The sequence below is a fragment of the Sorex fumeus genome, unplaced genomic scaffold (assembly GCF_029834395.1).
Source record: "Sorex fumeus unplaced genomic scaffold, SorFum_2.1 ptg000008l, whole genome shotgun sequence".
NCBI lineage: Eukaryota > Metazoa > Chordata > Mammalia > Eulipotyphla > Soricidae > Sorex > Sorex fumeus.
Window position 1 is genome coordinate 79,818,877 of NW_026606065.1, and position 26,630 is coordinate 79,845,506.

Sequence of the window (26,630 nt, forward strand, 5' to 3'; positions counted from 1 at the left end):
GAGGGAAAAGGCAGCTGATATAGAGAAGAGATCACTAAGTGGATGATGCTTGGAGGGCTCACTCGGGATGGGAGATGCATGCTGAAAGTAGTCTATAGACCAAACATGATGGCCACTTACTACCTGTATTGCAAACCATAGCACCCAAAGAGAAGGGGAGGGGGAGAGGGAGTGGGGGAGGAGGAGGAGGAGGAGGAGGAGGAGGAGGAGGAGAGAGAGAGAGAGGGGGGGGGGGGCGGGGGGAATGGGACCCATAGGAGCTTTTGCTCCTGATGGTGAGTTCCTGCATCCTGAAGAAGTTGGTAGTTTTTGTCAAGGATAAGATAAATAAGGTACAACTAATAGTGATAAAACAACAGTATAATGAGTTAGCACTTGTCTCTCCAGTATTTGAAGAATCAGAGCTTCGAGAGTATGATTGCTCTTGAGGTACCTATAAGAAAAGGGGGGAATGAAGGACAGTAAAGGGACATCTGACTTAAAAACAGCTGTGGAGCCAAAAAAGTGCAGCAAAGGTCAACAGGGCTAAAGGGAACTGCTTGAAATGCAAACTACTCCCCTGTTCAATCCTCAGCATCAAACAGGAAATCAGAGGTTCTGGAGGGAATCCCTCCGAGGGTTTCTGATAGGAGTGAGCTCTAAAGTTCCAGATCTGTTTTTCTTGCTGGTACTTGGGACCCCTTCTGCTTCTCTGAAGTGTGGCCATGAGACTGGTGGTTAGCATAGTATTCATGGTGGCAGGAAAGGTCTTGAGGGACAAAGGGCTTTTTCGTATTCTCTGTAGTCTCAGCTCTTTGACTCTTACATTGAAAATGTATTCATAAATTGAATGAATTAATTAAAAATAATCTTTTGGACTTGATTAAAAATCAAGAAGGGTTTCTGACTCTGAGGGCAGTAAAAAGGTTCAAGGTTAAAGCTGGATGGTGCTTTGGGGCATGAATGGGTGGTATTCTTAGAAGGGGGCCAGGCTTTTAGTAGGCAATTAAATGGGACACAGGCTAGGGAGATAGTACAGGCTTAAGGCACTTGCCTTGCATGCGACTGACCTCCGGTTCAATCTGCAGCATCATAAATGATCCCCCTGCCCCAACCCTCATCACCAAAAGTGACTGAGCACAGAGCCAGGATTAAGCCCTGACCATCACTGTGTGTGGCCCTGTACCCCCAACAACAACAAAAAGACACACACACACAATAAACAACCAAATTCAGTCATCAGATCAGCCAAATCAGAAACCTGACAGATAAGTTTTTTTTTAATCACTAGACAGACCATTTTAAGTTTTTCTCCACGGCTGCTCGTGGCCATGGATGTGTAGACTCCTAAGTGCAGTTTGAGTGGGGTTTTGATGTCTGGTTGGCTACAGCCTGCCACGCAGAGAGCCAGCAGTGTGGGCAGGCTGGACGGCTCGGCCCATTAAACAACCTCTTCCCCCGGGCAGGGCTCTGAGGACAGCCAAGGACACAGCTGCCCAAAGCCTCGCCTTCCTGTGCTGGCCTCAGCCATATGACCTCTAAGGTTTGGGGGGTGGAGGGGACCTGTCCTTAATTCTGCACCCTCCCTGAGCACCACGGCGTAAAAATTTGCACACAGGGGACAAAGAAAGGGACACACCAAGTGGTGGCTCTGCAGAGCCTTTATTTAGGGAAGTGACAATATCCCACTCGGTGACACAATAACACCTTGAAAGACAGCAGCCTTTCCACGTGGCTGTGAACACCCCAACTCCCACACATGGCCCCCACTCTCCTGCAGGGAGGCTGAGGTGCCCTGAGATTTCTCTGGACTCAATTATGACAGTATAGGGTGGGGGGCGTCAATTATGACATCGTGAGGGGGAATGGTGATTTCACTTTACTAGGTGAATGTACAGAGAAACTGTGGGAAAGGTGAATTTTATTTTGCTGTTTTGGCCCCAAAGTACTGCATTTTTTTAAGCAATAATAAAACATTGTGATTATAGTTTAGGGGACATGCTAACGATAGTTTTAATGCTTATGGTTTTATATGCAAAATATAGGCTCTAGTATTATGCTCATTTATTCTTCAGGAAAATAGAGCTCAGAAAGTAACTTGCCCAATATCACACAACGTACAAGGTATGGAACTAGAGAGCCCGACATCAGATATTTTAGTTATAACCATGAGGTTCTACAGCAAAATCTGAGCAGTCAACTGTAGGAAGCAAAATATAACTTGGCTTATAAACATGAAAGATGTCCAAATTTCTATATAATAAAACACAAATTAAAACCATGCTGAGAGATAACATTTGCATTCCTCAAAATTTTTCACATTTGCAAATGTGCTTTTTGCAAAGCCGCTTCGTACATAAGCTCTGTTACGGTTATTGACCTTTCTAAATGCAAGAATTTGAATGTAATGGCCTATATGTTCTGTTTAGGTTTCTATGAATGAAATTCATTCAGGCAAAGACCCTAAATGAATGCAACTTTGACCTTTTCTCGATGCAAAAGTAGTAATGCAGTAAATATATGGTCATTTTTTGCTTAGAGGAAAAAACCATCTAAGCTAGAGAAATGATACTTAAAATTACTCCATGAGCTGCAAATACACTTCTGAATAAGTACAAAAATTTCAATGGATGTCTTTGCCTGTCTGTTGGAATATGACAATGTGAAAAAAGCAATTTTCATATTTCTACCTCATATATATACATATATATGCCTGCTAAAAGATTGGAATAAAATAGCACCTATTTTGTAGTTTCAGATGACATTCAGAAAGCAGTCATCGTAACGATAGGATCTGCTGATTATATACTGTAAGTCTCAGTTACTTCTGATCATGGGGATTCTATTCATTAACAAAAAATGAAATTCATAGAGAACCCCAGTGTTTTGATCTTTTCATTCTCACCTCTTTACTCAGAAAACCTTACAAATGGAGAATGTGATTGATTTATAATTATATTCATTTCACTTAGAATTAGATGCCAGCCTAGGCCAGCAGTGAAATGACCAAGATGCTAGCAATGAGAAAGATAAAAGAAACAGCAAACCTCAAAATTACCCAGCATAAAGGCATGTAAGTAATCTGAGTTATTGGGCAAATGAATTTTCTAGCACCTGGAAGATCAGCTACATCCATGCAGCCATCTCTCCGGACAGAAGTCTTTATTCCTAGCCATCAAAAGCATTTTATCATTTACAACAACACTTGTGACAAAATGATTGAGGTCTATAAAGGAAAAGAACAATCCTGGCATTCTTTGCAATTTTTGCCTTCTTGACAAGTGTGGGGTTTTTCAACATTCTATAAACTCCCATGTTATTACTATTACTGACATTTTACCAGAATGGGCTTAGCAAATGTATAATACCCCAAAATTTTATGCTTTTGCAATATCTTCCATTGACTATCAAATAATCCTAGCTCAGTATTTAAGAGCTGCAAAATGTTTGTAGCTGGTAAAAATAACATACATACTCATAATCTTAACTTTCTACTTGATAGCTATTCCCCCAAATTGCTGTGTGAAAGATTCTTGGATGTACTTTTGCTGTTCTATAGAAGAGATGCTCTCAAATTTTTGGACAGGTGTGGCAGATAATATTTTAATTATGAACTTTTCCAAGAACAGTTTAAGATATGAATATATTAGGAGTATGGCTATCAGTATGCCACCTTTAAAACTGTACTGGGTGTTTTCACTAATTTTATTTTGCCAATCAGATGAATGAAAAATCATTGTATTTTAAAATTTAAGAAAATGTAGGGACCATAACTTACAATTCTGTTAATGATAGATTCATGCACACAGTGATCTAAGACCATAGCCTCCATCAGTGTCCCCACCTCTACAGGCCCCCACTCTCAACCCATCTCCCAGGTAGAGTAAGCTCTGTCCAGTAGGCCAGTTCTCAGGTTCTGTACATTCTTGGCAATTGTACTAGTTATTCTCTTTTATTTTGAATTTAGAACCCATATAGGAGAGAAATCATGTAAAACAGAGACTCAGCATTATTTTCATAAAATTTATTGTCCCTTAAAATTGTATGATTGCCTCATCATATTTTATCTGTTGTTCCCTATTGTACTTTTAAATATCAAAATGTAGGTGATCTTTCTAATGCTCTCTGTATGTTAATATTAGCCCTTGGTCTATTGTTCATATACACCTGAGTCTTTTACTTTTCATTTTGCTTCTATTTTATCCATTTCATATAAAAATCTTTCATGCAATCAGCTATATCTATATTTTAAAAAGATTTTTTGTACTTTTAATTTATATTAGCTACACTTCTGCATTGCTTCAAAATGTGGAAAAAAACTATGAATTGGGATTTGGGGTGAATGGGGAAATCAGTAGAATTTTCAGTATTTTAGATATTTTAGATATATTCAATATTTTAGATATATTTAGATATATGTATAATAATGACTTGGAATGAGAGTATATCCCAAATAAATGAAAAACTGTCAAGTAAAAATTCAAACACTGAGACACAGAGATGGCATCAGACACTGCAAGCTAGCAAATATTGGAAATAGATGAAAAAAGATGAGGTAATATAAATAAAAATATATAGAAATGAAAACTAAGATTTAGGGAATAAAACCACATTCATTTTCAGAGTAATGTAGATAGCCCAGATGTCATTATCACAAGGCAGAGATGGTAAAACTTTGCTCAAAAAATAAGTAAGTTATGTATGAAAGAATCCATAAAACAGTGAAATGAAAAAGATCCATCAGAAATTGAAACTCAAAGATGGTTATGGGAAATTTTTGCATCACATAGCATATAACCTTGTCTCAATGTTAGGGAGATGAAACCTTCTAGTTAGGATTTCCAAGGCAACAAGGATTTAAGAAGTCTAAGATGCTGGAGTGGAAGGTGAAGAGGGAAAATAAGGTATTAGTATGAGCTGCTTTGCTCCCTCAAGGTATTTAGCAATTTGTTAGAGGAATAGAATGAGAGGTTGAATAGCCAGAAGGATTTAGCAGCAGCCTTGCAGTACTGAGGAGATAGAGGAGGGAGTTCAGAACGCTTCAGAAAGAACACCTAGGCTTTCATCTGGGATTGTGGGATATACCCTAGGTGTAAGGGTAAACTAAAAACAGACCAATGCTTAAAAAATTCCAGCCTAAAGTGGTAATCCCTGACTGGATTAAGGCAACCTGCTAAATAGCCCCTTTCTGGAGTAAGAACATCAACACAGTATCCACAGATTAAAAGCCAATAAGAAGGCCAATATTCAACAAAAGGATAAAGGCGTACCCATGAAAGAATCAAAAAAAGAAAATCTCCATAAAATAGAAGATTTTTGGTAATCCAAGCAGCCAGGTACCTCTGAGATGAATATTCAAGATTAAAACACAGAGTCTAGGAACCTGGAATTTCACAGAATCAAATGGAAATTTTAAGATTATAAGCAGGTTAACTGAAATCACGCATTCAAAATGTAGATTTAAAAGCAGTTTGGAAGTAGCTCATGAAATAAATACTAATCCAGAAGACAAAGAGAATAAAACTCTGTGGATTAGAATAAAAGAGAAGGAAAAAAGTGAAACATATATTACACTTGAAATTGGAGTTTACAATATTCAAGGGTGGGGGAGAAAATGCAGCAGAAGCAATACTTGGAAAATCTTTTGACCATTCTTTCCAAACTGACAAGACATTTAGCCATAGATCTTCAGTGTCACACTATAAATACTAGGAAAAAGAAAAACAAAACTAACCTATATGTAGGCACATAATGAATGGTAAAGTTGCTAAAACACAGGGACCAAGTTAAAATTCTAAACAAGCAAAGACTGATAAGATATAATGGTTTCTAAAAATGAGTAAAATTAGCCAATATAAAGGACCATAGGATTCTAAGTGGGTATTCCACTTTGACAATACTCCGAATAACTCTTATTCAAGCAAAGCATCCCAGACCAAGACAATTTTGGAGAAATTGTATATAATCTTCTCCCCAAAGTCATGTTCTACTTTACTACTCTTGAGAAGCCCATGACCCTTTTGAACCTATAACCCTTTTTATCTCTCTCGTCATGGTTCCTTAATTTCTTCAAATAAAACTATTTTGCTTTACTTAAAGAAAACCCAAATTCTCACAGAAAGGAAAATAAGTAGAGACTTCAAAATATCACCAGTAAATTGCTGAAAATTAACAAATCTTGACTTTTCCATTAATCTGAACAGGCTTAACAAACATAATGACATTTCAAACATTCTTCAGAAATATGGAATATGGACCTAGGCAGAAACAAGAAAATGACCAAAACAATAGAAGTAACAAAGGCTCAATCTGTATGAAGTACTAGGTAACCAGAGCATTTATAGTGTCAAAGGTTTTCTGTTTGTTTGTTTTTTGCTTTTTGGGGTCACACCCGGGGCAATACACAGGGGTTATTCCTGGCTCTGCACTCAGGAATTACTCCTGGAGGTGACTCAGGGGACCAAATGGGATGCTGGGAATGGAACTCAGGTTGGCCGCGTGCAAAGCAAATGCCCTACCCACTGTGCTATTGCTCCAGCCCCAATGTGTCAAAGGTTTTTAAAAGTTACATAAATTGGAAAAAATGATAAAAAATAACAGAAGTAAAGTTAAAATGTGCAAAAGTTTTTGTTTTCTAAAAAGTGGTATAAATTGTATTCAACTCTATAGGTAAAAGCTAAATATAATAATTTAAGGGATTAAAATAATATGCAAAAAGGGGTTATAATGAATGGTCAATTCTTGGTTCAAAAGAAAGAATTAGAAAAATTAAAATATGTGCTGGGCTGGAGAGATAGCACAGCAGGTAGGGCATTTGCCTTGCACTTGGCCGACCCAGGTTCGATTCCCAGCATCCCATGTGGTCCCCTGAGCACCGCCAGGAGTAACTCCTGTGCGTTGCCGGTGTGACCCAAAAAACAAAAAAAAAAAATGTGCAATTTAATTTTCTTAAATTGTTAGGGCGATTTAAAGAAATTATAAGACAGGATATTTAAATCAAATAATCTGAGTTGCATTAAAAATAAGTGGAGACATCTAATTAAATGACAAGAATTAACTGGGTAAAAAAGAATTTTCATCTCACAAGAAATATATTTTAAATATTAAGTTTTACAAAATAGGATGGGATTATTTATATATATGACAAAAAGTATTACCAAAAGAAAATTGACATAGATGTACTGATAACAAATGAGGCAAACTTGAAAGCAAAAAGCATTATTTTTTTAAATAAAAGAATCAGTATAGAAACTAAAATTTGTGTATCTCATAATTCGAGACTGGGTAGAAAAATGTAAATTAAATAAGAGGTTAGGTATGGAATTAAAATAGCATTTGTAAAGGCACCAGAATGAGACATTAAAAATGAGGTAGCACAGTTATTAGTAAACATGTGCCTGGTATGGGTTCGATTCCTGTACAATTCCCCAAGCACCATTGGGGGGACGGGGTTTGGGTAATTCCTGGTGATTCAGGACCTGGACAGAATGGGCCTTTGCATTGAACCATGGGTCCAGCAGGTATAGAATCTCCTGTGGGGCCCCTAAGCCTCCTGAGCACTGTTGGGAACACCTTACGCCTCGTTCCCCTGGGAGAGTATTTGAACTTAAATATTCCGTGGCCATAGATACTTTTCTAATTTAAGGAAGTTAAGAGAACCCTTTGTAATTTAGCAAAGTCATGCAAATCTAATTTTTCTGCTTTATTTTGTTTGGTGGAGGGGTGGGCGTCACTGCACCTACGGAGCTCAGGACTTACTCCTGATTGTGTACTCAGGGATCACTCCTGGTGGGGCTCAGAGGATCATATAAGGTGCCGGGATCAAACAGAGGTCAACCATGTGTGAGGCTAACACCCTGCCAATTAGTTTGAGGCTGACAATTTAATTTTGATCATTCTCCAAGGGCACTTCAATATTTGGAAATCTATCAAGAAAACAAAATGTATCCATAAACTGAAAGGGGAAATTGATCATAGAGCTAGATGCCCATAAGACCTTATAAACATTGGTAGCAGAAAGCAGGTTAGACCACATTCAAAAATAAACTTCAGCCCTAAGGATCTAAATATAAAACATCAAACAAAATACAGAATATGTATCCTCCTTAAATATCTCCTAGAGCTTTCATTTCTAAGTCTTTGAAGGCCCTATTAGAATTTAATCTTTTCCCTCAACTGTCCCCTCTTTGGCTACAGACTTGTGGTATAGCGTGTATGTTATCTTTGCTTTCCCAGTGTTTCCTTACCCTTCTTCCTCTGTCATTGTGAGTGATCTCTAAATGCTTACTCATCTAGCTGCATCCTGCCAAGCCAGTAGTAGCTACACAATAAATACTTGTCTGGGGCTAGAACAACAGTACAGTGGGTAGAGCATTTGCCTTGCATGCAGCTGACATGGGTTTGATTCTCAGCACCTCAGATAGTCCCCTGAGCCTGCCAGGAGTGATCCCTGAGTGCAGAGTCAGGTGCAAGTCCTGAACACCACCAAGTATGGCCCAAAAACCAAACAAAATACTTTGCTAAAATGACACCCTCTCCCTGAGAACCTGCCTAACTCCCATCCTCTAGAGAGAGACTAGGATGCTTCCTGGGCAGTGAAAAGAAATGAGGTTTGGAGTCACTGACCCCAGGTAACTCCTGTTTATGGTCTATGTCATCCTGTGCTATCTGCTTCTCTTTAGACTGTTTTCTGTGGGGTGACTTAAGACACTATTTGGCTGTAATCACTGCCCAGAAACAACCCTGACAACTAGTGCTATTAATATTGACAGAGATAGGGGAATTAAATATAGCTATGAGAATAAAAAATGGGTGACGTCCAGAATCTTTCTCACAGATGGGATGGTGTAAAACTTGGGTAAAACAAGGGAATTTGACAGCAGTTTTTCCTCATCTGCATTTTTCTTGTCCCTCTTCTAATTGCATCTTCAATGTTGACATTCTTGGTGTTTCTCACTCCTGATTGTGCCTTAGAATAATTTGGCCCTACCACAGACCACCTAAATCAGAATGTACTCCATGGACTTTTGTGTATAGCTGAACCAGAGAATCACTTGTTCTTTGTTCTCGTTTCTAGTAGGATGGCCCAATATTGCATAGCTAAGAAACCATAAATGCATATGTGTGTGTATATATATGTGTGTGTATGCACATTACACACATATACATATGACACACACATATATATCTATATATATAATTTTTTTCTTTTTTCTTTTGAACCAAGCTATAATTCCTAAGGGAGGTAGTACATACAGCAGTATGAGCAGGGATAGATGCTAGAAATTTAGATATGCAATTTTACTACTAGATGGAAAGGTAGCCAGCAAGCTATAGAATATTTCAGTCCTCTGGTTCCCTAACTAATCAAATAAGGACACTGGGATATTTTGTATCTTAAACTGTAACATTAAGTTTTCAGTGAAAAAATAGCCGTCTTCCAAAAATCGAAAATTCTAGAAAAGGAGTTGTTGTTGTTTAGTGTTCCTATCATAATCAAGGAAAGTCTTTGTTATGCTATGTAGCTGTGGACCTTGCATGAACCAGCTCAGTTTTTGAACCTGTTTACTCATAAATTGGTAAGGTAAGGTAAGGTAAAGGCCCTCCCGTTGTTCATTGATTTGTTCGAGTGTGCCCAGTAACGTCTCCATTGGAGACTTTGTTGTTAGTGTGTTTGGCATATCGAATACGTCACGGGGAGCTTGCCAGGCTCTGCCGTGTGGGCGAGATACTCTCGGTAGCTTGCCGGGCTCTCCGAGAGGGGTGGAGGAATCAAACTCAAAAATTGGAACTACCTATTTTGTGGATGATGCATTCACTGGTGACTTTCAATTGCCGGACCACAGTGGCTGAAAACTACTGGTCTACCGGAGTGGTGATTAACTACTTATCTGCAATTACACAGGTTCTAGTGTATTGATGTTGCAATGTTAAAAACCATTGAAGTAAGCAGTGAGAAAAACCCAAAATTTATTATTGCCCAGTTGTTACTAACCTGTCCTCTTTTTCATTGCAAAGCTGTGGAGAGAATTGTACAAGCCTTTGATTTCAAGTCATCATTAAACCTCATAGTCTGTTAGTAGAGAGTGGAACCCATATGACTATAAGTAGAGAAAACATTTCTACTTGAAAAACTCAATTTTGGAACCAAGTAGTCCCTGAGATTTATTTTAAATACACTTGCTGAGGGGGCAGACACAACTGACCGAGCTGCCTGGAGTTGTCCCTCTAGTGTCTCTTTCCTGGACCTTTACTAATTGCTAGGGATGTCAATATTGACAAAATAAGTATATAATCAACCTGAATTGGGTTGAAATGCCCTGGTAAGTTGTCCTAATGGGAAGTGTGACAGACACTGGGTGTACTTGAAATGCTTTTTCCATGAAGAATCCCTGCCACCATCCTCTGTCCTCATCTTCTCTTACTAATAGCACCCAGTAGATTCTCTCTCTTTGTTTTGTTTTGGGTATGCTTGGGTCACACCTGGCTCTTGGTGGTGTTCAGAGGATTAAATTTTGGTGCTGGGGATTGAATGGGTTGACTGCATGTAAAGCATGCACCTTAATCCCTACATTATCTCGCCAGCCCAGCAGCTGGTAGATTTTTCTATCTCATAAGCTCTGTATTATCTGCTATGGGCATGCAGGTAAATCTATAACTTTATGTTGACCTTAATTCCTGTTATGATAAATGTCTACTTCCCGGAGAAACTTGGGACTTAGAGTAGTGAATTTGAAAGCATGAGACTGGGCAAACATTTGTAGTATTGGCTTTGGCAGTTATTCCTAATGTTGGCACTATTGGTGTATGCATTTAGACAAGACAAATTTGTTGTGGACCAGTGGCACAGACAGAGTTTTCTTTCCTACAGCAAATAAGATACTTCCATTATAATTTGTCTCCTAGCAAATCAGTAGATTGAGCTGTCTGGTTTCATTGAGAACAAGTTCCCTTGGAAGATATGAATGCTCATTTCCAATGAGACTCTGAGAGTTGCCACTTACCCACTGAGATGGTCCACACTGCAATAATTTTGAGGAATGCCTTAGTTCTGGAGTTGAATCGACTGTGGTGGATGGGATTCTGGATGGCCACATATCGGTCCAGGGAGATGGCACAGAGGTGCATGATGGAGGCTGTGGAGAAGAGCACGTCCAGGTAGATCCAGACAGCACACAGCTTGCTGGGCAGGGGCCAGCGGTAACCTAGGGTGCAGAAGGTTGGCATGAGTAAGCAGCCTTATGGACGTCGGGTATCTGGACTCTGCCCAGCCTTTCAAGGCCAGGAAAGGCTTAGGTGACATCTGTCTCCAACCTGGGGGAAAACATAGGTGGCAACAAGGGTAACACTAGATATTTGTAGCATTTCAGAGAAGTCTGATAGGAACTGTAGTTAAGAATAAGATCTCATGTGCAAGTGGACACAGGGTGTGAAAATTTCCGTGGCTGAAAATCATGGCAACATATTATGGTAAATGAATTCTTTCTCCTTGTCTGTTTTTGGTGTTTTTTCCTCCCCAAATGACTTAGGTCAGAGTTAGAATGTCTGTTGGTTTCTCTGCAAGTACTACTTACCATTCATTTATTTTTCTCCCATTATTCATCCTTTGCTCATCTTTCAGTCTGGGTCCTTGGGGTTAGGCCCATCTGTTAGTCATTATTCTATCTGCTTTGTCTCCCACTGAGATGGCATTTAGGAATCTCCCAACATGCTATTAGTATGAATGAATCAAGGATTCAAAAGCAAGAATGAAATGCAATTTTTATAAACACAAGAAACAATGTTATTTGGTGTGAGCTTAGGTCTGGGGCCTGGGGGGAGGGGGACATGCTGGCGAGGAGTAGGGAATGAAAACAATGGTGAAATGATGAAGAACTGCACATTCTTGTCCTGATAACTGCTCCAGGGTGGTAAACCTAAACCTCAACCTCAGATTTGGTTGCTCTATAGCAAGGAGCTGCTGGTCAACCACCGTCTCTGGAGCCTCTATTAGTCTGCAGTGGGGCGGGTAAATTGCTATTTTCAACTACTTTCCAAGTAGGAATGGTCCCTGGCCCATATTTTGGACATCTCCTTTAGACAGGGTGCTTACCCATTGACTACCCACTTAGTGTTGCTGGACAGTTTTGCTCTGGGCTCTGATGCCTGGATTCACAGTGGTGGACGCCCCCAGCATCAGTGTTTGTTAGCTCCCAAATATTTGTTGTCTGTCATATTAAGAACAGTAAAGGAGTTTTCCTGTTGTCTGGGGAATTTAGAACATACCCTCCAGACCATCAACCAAGTGTCCTGTCTGGTTTTAGAGTGGGAAATACATCAAACAGTCCTAGAAACAATTTAGTCTTGGCCACAGTAATAGGAAGCAGGGGTAGAACTGTGTGCAAATCAGCAAAATGATAAATCACACCTTTCCTCCTAATATTCCAGACCCACAAAGATAAACTATCTGTAGGCCAAAAGTTATTCTTAACAAAGTGCCAGTAAGGCTGTTCTGGGCAGAAAAGGGTGCCAGAGGCACACATAATTTATCATCTTTCACTTTGGTTATTTGCTAAAAGCTTGAGCTTAAATTAGAGCCTTTTCTTTAGCAGCGCCTGAGGGGTGGAGGGAGGGTGTGTGTGTAGTGGGGGTTGTGTGTGTGGGGAAATAATGCTCAGCCTGGTAGGAAATGATGTTGATTCTTTTAGTTTTGCCTGCAAAGATGCTGCAGTGGGCTGAAATCCTGGTTTCTGTGACGTGCATAAGGGTTTGGGGCGGGGGTGGGGGGATGGTTCGTCCTAGTTCAGCCCAAGGGGGGTCCAGTTCAGGGAATGATAAAGCTCCTGGCTAAACTCTCTGTACAAGGAGCATCCGCCACCAGGGGGCGCAGTTGCACCCCTAGAGGGCGGTCCTTGCTGCTAACTGCTCCCAGGGAAGGTGCCTGCCCAACCTCTCTCGGGGTCACCCTTGCAACCCATCCATGGTCCTAGTTTCCCCAGGGAGTCACCCTCACCTCCCCAGATTTCCCTTTAAGAAGAGTGAGTTTTATAGCGTGCGAGAGAACCTGCAGAATGTCTAGGCAGTGACAATGAACCGAATGAAATTCTGATACTTGAGTAGACACGTGGGGGCTGGCCTTGCAATGCACATTACAGACCCTGGGTCTAGGGTGCCCCTCTCCCAATTCCCAGTTCCTTCCTCCTATAAACACTTTATGGTTGGATTCTAATATGTTTTAATCATTTGCCCCTTAAGATGTGGCCAGAGACATCCCCTCTTCAAATCCCGTAACCTGTTTCTAGCTTGGGTACTGGCTGTGCTGTTGTCAGAAGTCTCAGCATTCTCTCTTCCAAGGGAAGAGTCTGTGTTACTCATAATTTGAAAAGAATATCACATTCTGCTTCCCGCTGAAGCCGTCCTAGTGTTTGCTGACTTGCTGAGAGATGTGACTGTTTCAAAGTCTATTGAGAAGAAAGCAAGATTAATCTATTCCCTTTCGTTTCCCATCCTCCTTCAAACCCGCCTGAAGGAGTAGATACAACAAGCCTCTTGAAAGAGTGGAGGGGCTAATGCAAAGGCATCCGTCCAAAGGAGCTGGTCTAGGCAGGAAATAATTAAAATGGGAGTGATTCATTTATCCTAATGGAGACCCACGTTTTAACATTAAATTCACTGCACCACGAACACACTCTCTGCAATGGTTCCAAGGTGACTGGGGAGGTTTTGCCATACCATTAGAAGTGTTGAAAACTGTGACAAAGATAAAACTGCTCTTCAGGCTGAGAAATTTAGAACAGCAAAAATTAAGTGGATTCAGAATCCACTTAAGGCAAGTGCCTGTCCTATGACTGTATTGAGGCATTTAGAATGATTGCTGCATGACCAGTGAGAAGTTTCAAGCACAAAACTCTCCAATAAGCATAGATAATTAAAAAATACAAAACCTTATTTTAAGATTGAAAAGGAACTAGCTGGACAGACTTTGTCTACACACAAGCACTGCATTTAGTTTGTCCCTGGAGGCCCATTTCAATTGCTAAGGACATGCACATGCTCCCTGTTCCTATGTGGGCACAGCTGGGGACTGGACGCCACTCACCATAGAGGATGGTTAGCATGGACACAGGCATGACAAGGAAACCCAGCAGCATATCTGCTATAGCAAGTGACATCAGGAAATAGTTGGTGGCGTTCTGCAGCTTTTTCTCTAGGGACACTGCCATGATGACGAGTATGTTTCCAGCAATGGTTAGAATGATCACTACAGCTGTCAACAGAGCAGACCAGTGTTTTTCCTGAAGATGAAGTAAGGAGAAGCAGGGTGGCGAGTGACAGCCCTCACAGGAAAGGTTGGTGCGGTTTTCGGAGTCCACTGTCCAGTTGAATGCATCTGAAGTGTTCTCTTCACCGGAGTTAAAGTCATTATTGTAGAGCCTTGGTTCATCATTCAGTTGCATTAAGGAGTTCATAGTTGAGCTCAAAGAAGCGTTTTCTTTGCAGAGAATATCCATGGCTAGGCTGGAACTTGCAGGAGAGGAAGTGTTGAACTCGTAAGTTACAAGCTCTGCTCACCATCCGTCTTTGTGTCCACAGCTGCCACACTGATGCTGGTATCCTGTGGGGGTCCTTTGGGGGCCTGTGTTCCTCCCATCATGACAGTAGGTGCTAAAGAAGGGCAACACCTTCTTTGGCGATTTTAGTCGTCAGGGTTTGGTTTCTTATTTTTTTTTTTTCCTTTTTCTCCCTCTCTGAAGTCAAGTCAGAAAAGCAAAATGAACTTTTAGCATAGAGGTTACAGAGTCTTGAGCATTCAGGGAGAAAAATGTGATCCTGGCCAAGAAATAAAAGTTTTGTAACTACTGGGCACTCTGTTAGCTCATTCTGTCAGCTCAGCCCGTCACACTAGTTTAGCCACAGCAGCAAGAAACTCACATGCTCTCCAAAACAATAGGGCTGAACGGCATTCTCCATTTAGAAAGTCAATTAAAAATGCATCCAATGTTAATCCTATAGTAATTAGATGTACTCTGGGTTAGAGTTCTCAGTCTGAGGCTGGATTGCCACACAGCAGCTGCCAGGAATTTCAGCTTATGCCATTCAGTTAATAAAAGAAAAAAAGTCTTAAAAGATTAGCAGCCAACTTTCCCCACTAGAATTTCTCATGGAAATGGTCACATCTTGGCCAAGTATGATTTCACGCCAGCAAGAAAATTATAGAGCAGTAAATTACAGCAGCACGCGGACATGAGAACTTACAGACGTCTCCAGCATCCACGCGTTAGACACACTTCGTTCTTGGGGGACTCGGTGCATGTCTCATGGTAACGAAGCGGATGGAGAGTTCCTTCTCCGGAGCTTCCCAGAGCAGAAGAGGATCATAATTTGATTTCTGTTTTTGCTGACTCCAGACACTGCATGCAAGAGTCAAGCCAATTCCAGCGCTGCAGGGTCCTGGTTGGCTTTCTCCGTGCCCACTCAGCGGGGCGACTCCCTCTGCGTGTGCAGCCTGCCTCGGTGAGACAGATGCGCATTGAGAAACCATTCATGAGCCCCTCTCAAAGTCGCACAAAAGAAACCGCTCAGTGAAGTAGGAAATGCTGCCTGAGCCTCCGAGGGAGGGACGCGAGGTTTCCAGGGGGATGGCTGCCTGCTCCCTCCTCAGACCTCCCTCTCTCCGTCATAAACTGCAAGGTAGCAAGGATCAGGCAGGGCGAACCAAACAGCCGTTTGGTTGTTTTTTTTTTTTCCTTCTTCCCTTTCATCCTTTTTTTTTTCTGGTTAACATTGGAAAGTTTTCCTTTGTTTATAAAATGGAGAAACTGGAAAAATCATCATTTGTACAGATTCCTAAGGCAGGTAAGCCCCACTGTGATTTGAGTTTTAGAATGAAGGCTGAAGAGATAACACACAAAGGGTGAAAAAAAAATAACTGTGACCCTGGGAGCAGGAGGCACTTCAGCCTGGAGCCTGGCTACCTACCGTGCAATTAGAGCCCAGGCTGGTGTGGCCATGCAGCTCTTTGGCAATCAGTCTGATAAAGTGTTAGTATCCTGCCTGTTAAACGCTGGTGTTCTTTAGCAGAAATATGCCAGCTGAACCTAACTCAAAACCTTCCATGTGGGAGAATGAAATCTGATTGTTTCTGAAGGTTAGCCCTTGCAGCTTGTCTGAATTGAACACATACGTCTCCCCCTCTTGGGTTCTCCAGAAGGACTAGCCAAAAGAGATGGGTGATGGGTCTGTGGTGCTACACACGCATGTTCTCTCTCTCTCTCTCTCTCTCTCTCTCTCTCTCTCTCTCTCCCTCTCTCTCCCCCTTCCCTCTCCCTCTCCTTCACCCACTCCCTCCCACTCCCGCTCCCCCTCTCCCTGTATCTCTGTCTCCCTATCTCTCTCCCTCTCTCTCTTCTCTCTGCTCTCTCCACTCTCTCTCCTCTCTCATTTTTCTGTGTTTCCATCCATTTTTCTTAGCCTTCTCCAGAGGCACATTTAACTGCTCTCAGACCTTCAACATTATTATTGGTCAATCTGGACCTTCCTAGCTATTTATTTTCCTCAGTAGCCCACCTAACTATCCAGCTTCCTCCTGGGTATCTAGCTTCTCATGCTTCTTTCTGTAGACTTGGAGATGGGGCCTCAGCACCTTTTCCATTTCCCTGCTCACCTCCCAGTCCACTTTCTCCACCAACCCCCTTGGGCTCACCTTCTGTTGAGTTAACTCGTGGCCATCTCTGATTCTGCTTCATGCTACTGCTGGACATTTCCTTGGTCCTCAGTGCCCTGTTGCAGAGGGTTTCTAAGCTCTCTTCTCCAGGCCACAGCTCTAGCTGGTTTTTATCAGAGGTGCATTGTGCATCTCCGAGGCTGGTGCATGAGAGTCTCTTTCACTGCCCATTTTTGCCATTCTCATGCTCTGCTGCACCCCTGCCCCAAAGGGGTGCATGATGATCACCAGGCATCCTCCAGCTGGATGCTGCAGGTATACGCTTAGGGGCTGTAGCTGCATTGTTTTAAACCCTTGTTCTATAACTCTTAACGGTAGAAACCTGGACAACAAAGCCTCCCCCCTCTTAGTCTTAGTGTTCTCACATGTAAATGGGATAATAGTAGGATTTCCCTCATTAGGTTGTAATGAAGCTAAAATGAGATGATGTGTATAAACATCTCACACCCAGCTTGGAAGCTAATGGGGTGGTGAATGTTAATCACTTTTCCTTGTTCTAATGGGTTGGAGCAATAGCACAGCGGGTAGGGCATTTGCCTTGCACACGGCCGACCTGGGTTCAATTCCTCCATCCCTCTTGGAGAGCCCGGCAAACTACAGAGAATATCCTGCCTGCCTGCATGACAAAGCCTGGCAAACCACCTGTGATGTATTCGATATGCCAAAAACAGTAACAACAAGTCTCACAATGGAGACATTACTGGGCTGCTCAAGCAAATCAATGAACAACGGGAAGACAGTGCTACAGTGCTTGTTCTAATATTTGCATAGCACTATGAAGAAATGTTAGGGTTCATGTCACTCCTGACCTAGACTGTTAGTATCTACATTCCATCATTCTGTCCTTGTGTGGCACTTGAACTCTATCTTTGCCTTGCCCCTACCACTGCTCACTCTTCAAACCTGGACTCCTATCACTATCCCATGAACTTACAGGTTTTTGAAGATTGTAAGGATTTTTTTTTAACTTAGGATTCACTATACTTAGAATTCTCTGTGTCTGGAATGCTGTCACCGTCTCTGTGTCCATCTGGCAATTCCCTCACAATTTTCGAAGTGTGTTCTTGGTGAAGCCCAATCTCTTGTGCGACCTTAATGTTATAGCTTAATCACTCTGTGCTTTAAATTCCTCACCCACAAACTGGGAAAACCATAAAGATAGTTAATTTTATGATTAAAGTTGTTTGTACATAAAGTATCTAGAAAAATTTCAGTTCTTGGTGGATTCATTACTAACATCCAGCTTCCAGGTAACTAAGCCATCCATGAATCTCTTTTCTCCATGTAAACAAGGACTACAGTATTTACTACAATCTTTTATTTGAACACTTTATTTTGGTGCTAAGCCCCATAAAGCTATAGACTATTTTCCTTGTTTGTGGTCTGGAACGTAGTTGGTGTTTAGGTCTGTTTGTTGAATGAATGAATGTATTGTTTTTATAATCCATTAACAGGCCTGTCTATTATATGGCAAGCGGCTTATTCACCTCTATTTTTGTAAAACCAAGCATGATATTTTATTGTGTGTTCAGGGGAGCCATACCTGACTGCGCTCAGGGGCTATTCGTAGCTCTGGACTCAGGTGTGACCCCTGGCAGATCTCAGGGGATCAGATGCTATATCAGGGATTTTAAACAGGCTGGTTAAGATGTCTTAACAAGTGTCTTAACCTTGTACTATCTCTATGTCCCCTACTATGGTATTTATTACTGTGACATCCTTAGTAGATGTATTTTGAAGGAATAAAAAGTCAGCATTAACAACACAGTATCAGGAAGAAATGTAGGACCTCTAACTTCTTCCCCCCCCCTTTTTTTCAATCAATGAGGTACCAATTAAATTTTATTAAAGAGTAGGGATAAAAGGAAATGGGATTTCAAAAACAATACTCTGGTCTGAAAGTTATTTGAAGTATTTCTAAAAGATGCATCAGATTGTGCTACGGATTGCATTAGAGCTCTCCTTGGGGAAAATCTGATGTTCTAAGCTTGTACTTCATGAAGAATAGATAACCATGATAAAATTAGTCAATGAGTTTTTTGTTACATGCTTATATTTTGAAATAATTTTCTTAGTAACCAACATTATGTGCAGTTTAACAAATGCTTTCCATAGACGAAAGATATGGGCAAAATCTAGGTCTTTGTCTCCAGATACTTAAACAGAGCTTGTCTGTTAATAGCTTGAGAACTGGAGTTGGCATTTTTTTTCTTGCAAGGCCAGACATACCTTTTAAATTGGGGACTGCAGTAGCAGGCACCATGGCAAGCTGTTCAGTTCTCTGCTCGGGTTGGAGGTACTCATTTGCCTTGCTGCTAGCATGTGGTGAAGTGGTTCACAGATGGCCCTGTCAGTCACTGAGGCCTCATTCCCATTGTAATGCCTCTTTCTGAGGTCAACTGAAATATCTGAGTCTGATGTGAGCACACAGAAATCTGTATGTTCTTCAAAGTCAGCCTGGTTCTAGGGCTACTTTTTGAATATCTTGAGGTTTCTTTTCTATGTCACTGTTCAACTTAGTCCTTGGGAGTCCTTGGCTCCCCTATTACAAAGAATGACCTAGAGCTCCCTCCCCAGTTTCCTACATGCCAGGCTGCATCAGAGTTGGCTTCCTGGAGAATTGAACCCAAGAGTTGTTTTTAAACTTTTTTAAAGATCTTCGAGTCATTTCTTAATAGTCACACATCTTACAGAGAACAGAAAGACCAGTGGTGCCTATTTATTTATATATTGATGACTGCTTCTTTGACATAAATTTAGTAACCATTTATAGACATCTGGCTTTACTATCTAATCCCTGCCAGAGGAATTTAAAGTCAACAACTCTAAAATGGAATTTATTATTTTTTTTTGTCAGAATTGTTCCATTACTTAATTGGACTTCCCATAGGGGCATTTTTGGAGCTAGTTTATCTTAGTTCACCAGCAAATTATTGCTCAAAATTAGATGTTGATATTTTTCCTTCCTGAATGGTTGGTATTTATAGTCTCTATATTTTTTTCCAGACAAGTCTTGGTTTCTGAACTGTCAGTGCCTCATAGATGTTGTTAAATGTGAGGAAGGGGAGTTTCTTGAGCAGCTAAATCTAGAACACACTATCCTTTAGACCGCTGAGGTACACATTAGCATATTATAAAATGAGAGAATCGGTAGTGAGAAAACTGATGTATACTTTTCCTGCTGCTACCCGCACAGTCTTGGGAGACACTTTTTTAAATTGAGTTGCAGTTTACATTAGTTAAAATGTAACCATTTCAAATGTACACTGTGATTTTCATAAACCAATACTCTTGTGTAATCACTCAAATCCGTATATTCACTCCTATAATTTCTGAAAATTTCCTCATGCTTGGTTTGACCTTAACTTAATGGAACATTTGGTATATTTTCACTTTACATCTGACTTCTCACAGACATTTAATTAAAAGAAAGATTAATGTGACTGTGAATAAACTTTGTAATTTTAGGGTGGCAGTAGTATGAAAAACTATTAAGTAGTTTAGATATTTAAGGAAATCATTTAGTTTTTAAAATGTATTTTTAATATGTCAAGCAACATAAGTATAGGAGTGTAAATCATTGTTTGATGGATATAATCTTATGACACAACTCTACCACCAAAGAGATATTCCTACACTGCACTACATAGAACTTACCCCCAATTTTTCTCCCTCATCCAAGAGAACATAGACTTGATTATTGTTCTCTGTCCTTTTTAGACTTTAAAAAAATAGTGACAAATTTAATCATCAACTTGCAATAGATAATCATATGATTTTTGCTTTGAATTGGGAGCGCTGAATTTTTGAAACTTTTGTTCTTTAAGAATACGTACCTGTTTGCTATTGAAATATTACTAATGCCTGAACATGAGGGCAAAAAAAAAAATTCTTGAATAATGTGTAATCCATCACTTCCTTTGGATGCTTCAGTTCTCATATTTGAAATAAGACAGACATCCTGACCAACGCATGCCAAAAACATTATCTTTGAATTACCTTCTGTATACCATTGGCTTAAAAGAAAAACTTACCTGAAACGAGCTAATGGCAGTCATATATATCTTTACAGTTTTTTTCTCAGTGACATTTTGTTCAGATATTATTGAGTGCTGTGTCAAGCACTGTCCCACGTGCTGGAGATGGACAACTTGATTCACTAACCTAAATATTGGTCAGTAACAATTAAAAATATCGAGTTTAGAGAACAAGTAGAATTGGTGGTAAAATGACACATTGGTGACCACCATTTAAAGTGTGATACTGGGTAAAGTCATCTAGAAAATGAGTGGAGATAGGGTAAGAGACAGTTCTGAACTATGGATTTATTCTAGTATATCAAGGTCAGGGATATGATTCTAGATAGTCAAGCGTAACAATAAGGAGTTTCTAATGAGAAAGGAGTAAAATAAGTTATTTTAGAAATGAGGTAAATAAACAGTTAAGGAAAGAACATGTTCAAGTGGGTGAAACGTTCCTCACAGTTTAAATTTAATAAAAACAGAGAGATGAGTGTCAACTCTGTCAATATGAAAAGGTTGAGAATATGCTTATCTGTTTAGGCTCAATAAAAATGAGGATAGAAAGAATGCCAATATAGACAACTGTTTTAAGTATTTGTCACTGGAAAATAATAATGGAGTGGAAATTAAAGTTAATGAGGCAACGGTTATTTTAAAGATGGGGATGACCTACAAGTGGTAAGGGATAAATTAATGGTGTACTAGACACAGGTGATAAGTGTTGGACTTATGTCCCTGATTTGATCTTCTTTTTTTCCCTTCAATACCTACAAGTAGAGGTATTCCTCTATTTCAAAAAAGAGACAGTGCATAGGTTTATATGAGACAGGTGGTAAGATATGTTGGTGGAAGTCAGATGATTGTGGAGTTTTGAATTCTTCATGAAGCTTTCAATTCTTTATGAAATCATAGTGTACATTTGAAATTGTTGCATTGTAGCTAATGTCAAGTTTGGAGAGAAGGAAGATTTTTGTTTTATGGAACATTCCTGGCGGTGTTCAGAGTGCTCTGGCAGTGCTCCTGGTTCTGTGCTCCGGGGTCACTCATGGCAAGGTTTTGACAAGCATATGCAGTTCTGGGGATTGAACCTAGGTTAGAAGCATACATGGCAAACGAACTTAACTCCTGTACTAGCTCTCTGGCACCAAAGATACTTTTACATTTCATTTAAGTTATATGAAGAAAGTTGTCCAGGGAGATACTGTGACTTGGTTCAATTTAGGGGACAGTTTTTTTCCCCCAGCATGTTCTAGGAATATCTTCAATGGTGATAACATATACAGATGAGATGATTGGAGGGTGACAATTCATAGCAGAAGCATTATGTGGGGACACAGCTACAGAGAGTTGAGAGCTAAGATGACATTTAAATTCTTGTATGGTAGAAGTTTGGCATCTCTTTTGGATAAATTTAAATCATCAGACTGCATTCTTGTTGAAGGGTCTTTAAGAGTTTATATCTAATTTTCTTCCCGCTTCCAGAGGACATCTGCATTACTTGGCATCTGGGTCCTTCCTACCATATTCAAAGACATAAACTATACACTGATTCATTTTGATGCATGTCTTTGGCTCTTTGTAGTTGGAAATATTTTATACTTTTAAGAATTCTTGTGATTACATTTGGTTTACCTGATACATTGGCTTATAAAACAGTCTATATTGGGTTATCACATATACAAAGTCATTATTACCATTTAAGGTAATTAAATGAAAAATTTAAATGTGAATTTTTGATGGCCAGTATTGTACAACATCAAAGTACTTTAAAAAAATCAAAGGATAACAATAGAGAAGAGAGTGACTGGGACAAATATATTGGCATTTGCAGTTAAATTTTAGGAGTCTGAATGTGATGAAATAGTGACAAAACATCTCTTTTGAGAAGTGGTAAACCAACAAATAGAGTTTGATAGCATTGAAGCCAACAGTCTTTCACACCCAAGCAGGGTTTCAAGAAAGAAGCTGAGAATTTTACTAATACCAGAGTGTATTATGATTAAAGACACAAGATTTGGCAACCTTAGCTTATTGGAGACTTGGATGTGAATAATTTAACTGGAAAGGTTACAATGTATAAGAGCAACAGGGATAGTTGGGGAATGAGTTTTCTGAGATAGTTTGAGATAAAGTACATAATGAACACAAGGGTACTTTTGTACCCTATGGCTGGAGCGATAGCACAGCGGGTAGGGCGTTTGCCTTACAAGCGGCCAACATGGCCGACCCGAGTTCAATTCCTCCGCCCCTCTCGGAGAGCCCGGCAAGCTACCGAGAGTATTCGATATGCCAGACACAGTAACAACAAAGTCTCCAATGGAGACGTTACTGGGCCCGCTCGAGGGTACTTTATATGGAGTAAAAAGTAGGAGTTCTGGGGAGTTTGAGAAGAAAGGAGGTTGTGCTATTAGAGCAGCATCATAGTGAGTCCATTATTACTAATAGTCAGAGACTGAAAAAGGGATTCTTATTTAACCGTAGTGACATGGAACACTATCTGCTGATTTTGGGGGCCATATGCTATTCTCTGACAGTCATTAAATTTCTAGAACTGCTTTGCTGATAATAGACTGAGACGAAGAATAGGTATGGTGTGGGATGAAATAGAACATTGGCCTAAGTGAGAGAATTTGGTAACTTGGAGTAGGGTAGTACCAATGAGCTTGTTACAACTGGTCAGATTCTTTCATTGGACATTGTCTAGAACTTTTGTTTTTTTATATTTCACTGATGAGTGAGAAAATTTGGTATTTGTCATTCTTCTTATTCACTTCTCTTAATATAGCACTCTCGAATTCCATCCAAGTTGTAGAAGATCTCATTTGTTTATATAGTAGAGTAACATCTAATTGTATGTATAATGCACCACAATTTCCTTACCTATTCATCTTTGGTCCCTTGGAATATCTTGAAGAGGCCTACAGGAACCAAAGTGTTGAGAAAGAGTTTAAAAGAAAGCAATGCACCTCATCTTTTTCCTCAGAATTATTTTGGTCTATTTTAGGAGATTTTAGTTCATACAAACTTTAGCGGTATTCTCTATGTTTTTGAATGCCATTGCAATTTTGATAAGGATTATATAGCACTTTGGATTGGATGGTCATGTTAGCTATTCTCCTAATCCATGAAGTATTTTCATTTCCTTTAAATTTCTATTCGTCTTAATGATTTATAGGTTTTAATAAATAACTTTCACCTCATTTAAGTTGATTCCTAGGAACTTTATCATTTTTGACACAGTTGTAAGAGCAATTGTTTGAATTTATTTCTCTTGTATATTTTATATAGAATTGCAGCATATTTCTGTACATTGATTTTTTTTTAATAGCTTGTCACCTCACTGTGCAGGTTTATTGTTTCTGGGAGATTCTTTGGGTGGCACCTTTAGGGTTTTCTCTGTATTTGTCACCTACAAATAATGATCATTTGCCATCTTTTGTCATTTGAGTCACTTTAATTTCTTTTTGCTGAGTATAGGAATTTCAATATTATATTTAATAATTTAATAATTTAATATTTAATAATTCAATACTATATTTAATCTATTTAATAATAGTGATGAGAATAGACAGCATTTTTATGTCTGAGCTTAAAGGACAAACTTTTGGTTTTATCCCTTAAGTAGATGTTATTTGTAGCTTTATGATATGTAGCTTTATTATATTGAGGCAAATTACTTCTATACATATTTTGAGTTTTTTAATATTACTGAATAAGCTTCTCTGCATCTATTGATACAATCATGTGGGATTTTTTTTTGGTGGAAAGGGGGTAGTCACCCACCCACACAGTGTGTAGGAGACCAAGTGGCCACTCCCAGTGATACCTGGCTAAATCCCTCTGATGATGATATGAGACCCTTCTCACTAAGATTTTTGTTGTGGATCTTTCCATGTTCATTAGGGATAATGACCTGGAATTTTCTATTTTAATGCCCCTGTCTGCTTATGACATTGATGTGATGTTGGTTTTAGGAATTCTTGTAAACAGTTTCTCTTTCCCTTTCTAGGAGAGCTTAAGAAGTATATGATGTATGTCTTTGGAGATTTGAAAGAACTCACACTTCTCATCTAGAGGAGTAGTCTGGACATAAGTTCACTCGGTGTGTGGGGCTGGAGGGGCAGTGTGTATGTGTGTGGGGAGGGGGCATTGGACCACATCTGACTTGTGCTCAGGGCTGAGTCTTATTCCTGTCAACAAAAATAACTGCTGGCAGGATTAGGGGTGCCATATGTGATGCTAGGGATCAAACCCAGAACTGTCACTAGCAGGCAAGTACCTTACTTTCTGTACTATTTCTCTGTAATCCTCTTGTCTTTTGTTTTCATCCATGAATGCGTAATTTTTTCCACTTCCTTGTGCCTAGCGTGTGTGAGGGTTGTAGTTTTGGTAGGCCAGAGTGACGCTTTGGGGTTCATGCCAGCACTTTGCACCCAGAGACTTTGGCTCTGAGCTTGTGTAAATCTCAGTCACTGCTGGGCATTTATGGTCACAGTCTTACTACATCACTTTTATATTTAAAACTTAGCCAAACAGTGTGTCCCAGAGTCTGCAGTTTCTGGTGCCTGCTGTCGCTGTGGTGCCCATGTCCCACAGGCTTGGGCAGCGTTTGGGAACGGAGTCAGGAGTTCCCGGCAGCAACTGTTGCAACACAAGTGAAGCATCTACTGGAGTATTTTTGCTTATTGGCAGCCTGCGGTAGCTATATTGCCAAGCTTATGGCAACCTAGGGAGTGTCTTGTGGTCTGACCCAAAGCTTGACCAGTTTTGGTCCTACCAAATGTGCAGTTGTTCAAACAAGGACTGAATAAAGGTACAACAGTCTGTTGTCAGTTTTTCTAGTGTTTTTTTTTTTTCCCCTCTCCCTCTCCCTCTCCCCAGTCTCTGCAATCCCTTTCTGACTCCAGGTATTGTTTCATCCATTGCACTCAGAGGGACCAGGAAGGGATAGTTCTGTTCCCTCACCTCTGCTCTGACCTTGTTTTGGAATGGCGATATTTACCCACTGGCTGCTTCTGATTTCTACAGGGTTCCAGAACTTGTGATTCTCCACAAGTTCACAGGAGGCCCCCTGCTGCATACCTGCTGTGAGTACCAACCCGGAAACTCTCCTTGACTGGTTTTGTTCCATTTTTCCTGCAGATCAGATTTTCTTGAGTCAAGTTTTCAAACTAGGGTATCAGTTTTCAGCCTGCACCTTTCCTTTTCACTCTGGGAAAGGTGTGAGCCTTCACAGGGCCTTCTCTGCTCTACCCACATCCATGCCAGGCCATGCTGCTTAGCTTTCAAGTTGGCCTCTGCGTCTTGAGTCACAGAGTAGAATCTTCCAGAAATAGTGACTGGGTTCTGCAGTGAACATTTTCAGGGAAGTCCCAGGCAACATTCTGGATATGATTCTGTTTTGGATGCAGTGCTTGTTATGGAACCCCAGTAGTGCTTTCAAATCGCTTCCTATTCTACCCTTAGACCTGCGTCATCTATCTCTGGAATCGGCTTTCTTCCCAGCTGCTTTTCCTCCAGGCTAATCCTGAATCTGATTTCCCTTTTACTATAGATGACTACCTTTATGGAGCTAGGAAATACATCTGTTGCAGTTCCGATTTTACATAACCACAACTTGTGAAATAGGAGTTAACTCTGTGATCACCATTTATCACTTGACATGAAAGCTCTGGTTGGACCCTGGCTGACTACATGTACAGCCCTGCATCAGTGGTGCAGGCTAAGATAATGGAATACTAGGTTCACCAGTCTGGGGCCTGCCCAGATCTTTTGGGAGAGATCAGAGCAAGGTGATTGATTGACTACTTCATTGGGATTATATTGATGTCGGTGGGCCCCACGGGTGACTTATGTGAAGCGGGGAGGAGAAAGACAGTCACTTTCTCCCCACCCGCCTCTGCCACTCGGGACCCAGGGTTGCTGGG

The 26,630-nt window shown here is 40.3% G+C and overlaps 1 protein-coding gene across 1 annotated transcript in view; it reads right to left on the reverse strand.

Annotated features, from left to right (window-relative positions):
• HTR2A (5-hydroxytryptamine receptor 2A) overlaps positions 1-14,635 on the reverse strand; it is a 59,841-nt gene extending 45,206 nt beyond the window's left edge. Inside the window, exons 1-2 of the mRNA XM_056109787.1 lie at positions 14,057-14,635; positions 10,983-11,183 (exon numbers count right to left, since the gene is read on the reverse strand). Of these exons, the coding sequence (XP_055965762.1) occupies positions 10,983-11,183; positions 14,057-14,468 (613 nt within the window). The 5' untranslated portion in view covers positions 14,469-14,635. The remainder of the gene's footprint in view (positions 1-10,982; positions 11,184-14,056) is intronic.
• Between the last annotated feature and the right edge of the window lie 11,995 nt (positions 14,636-26,630).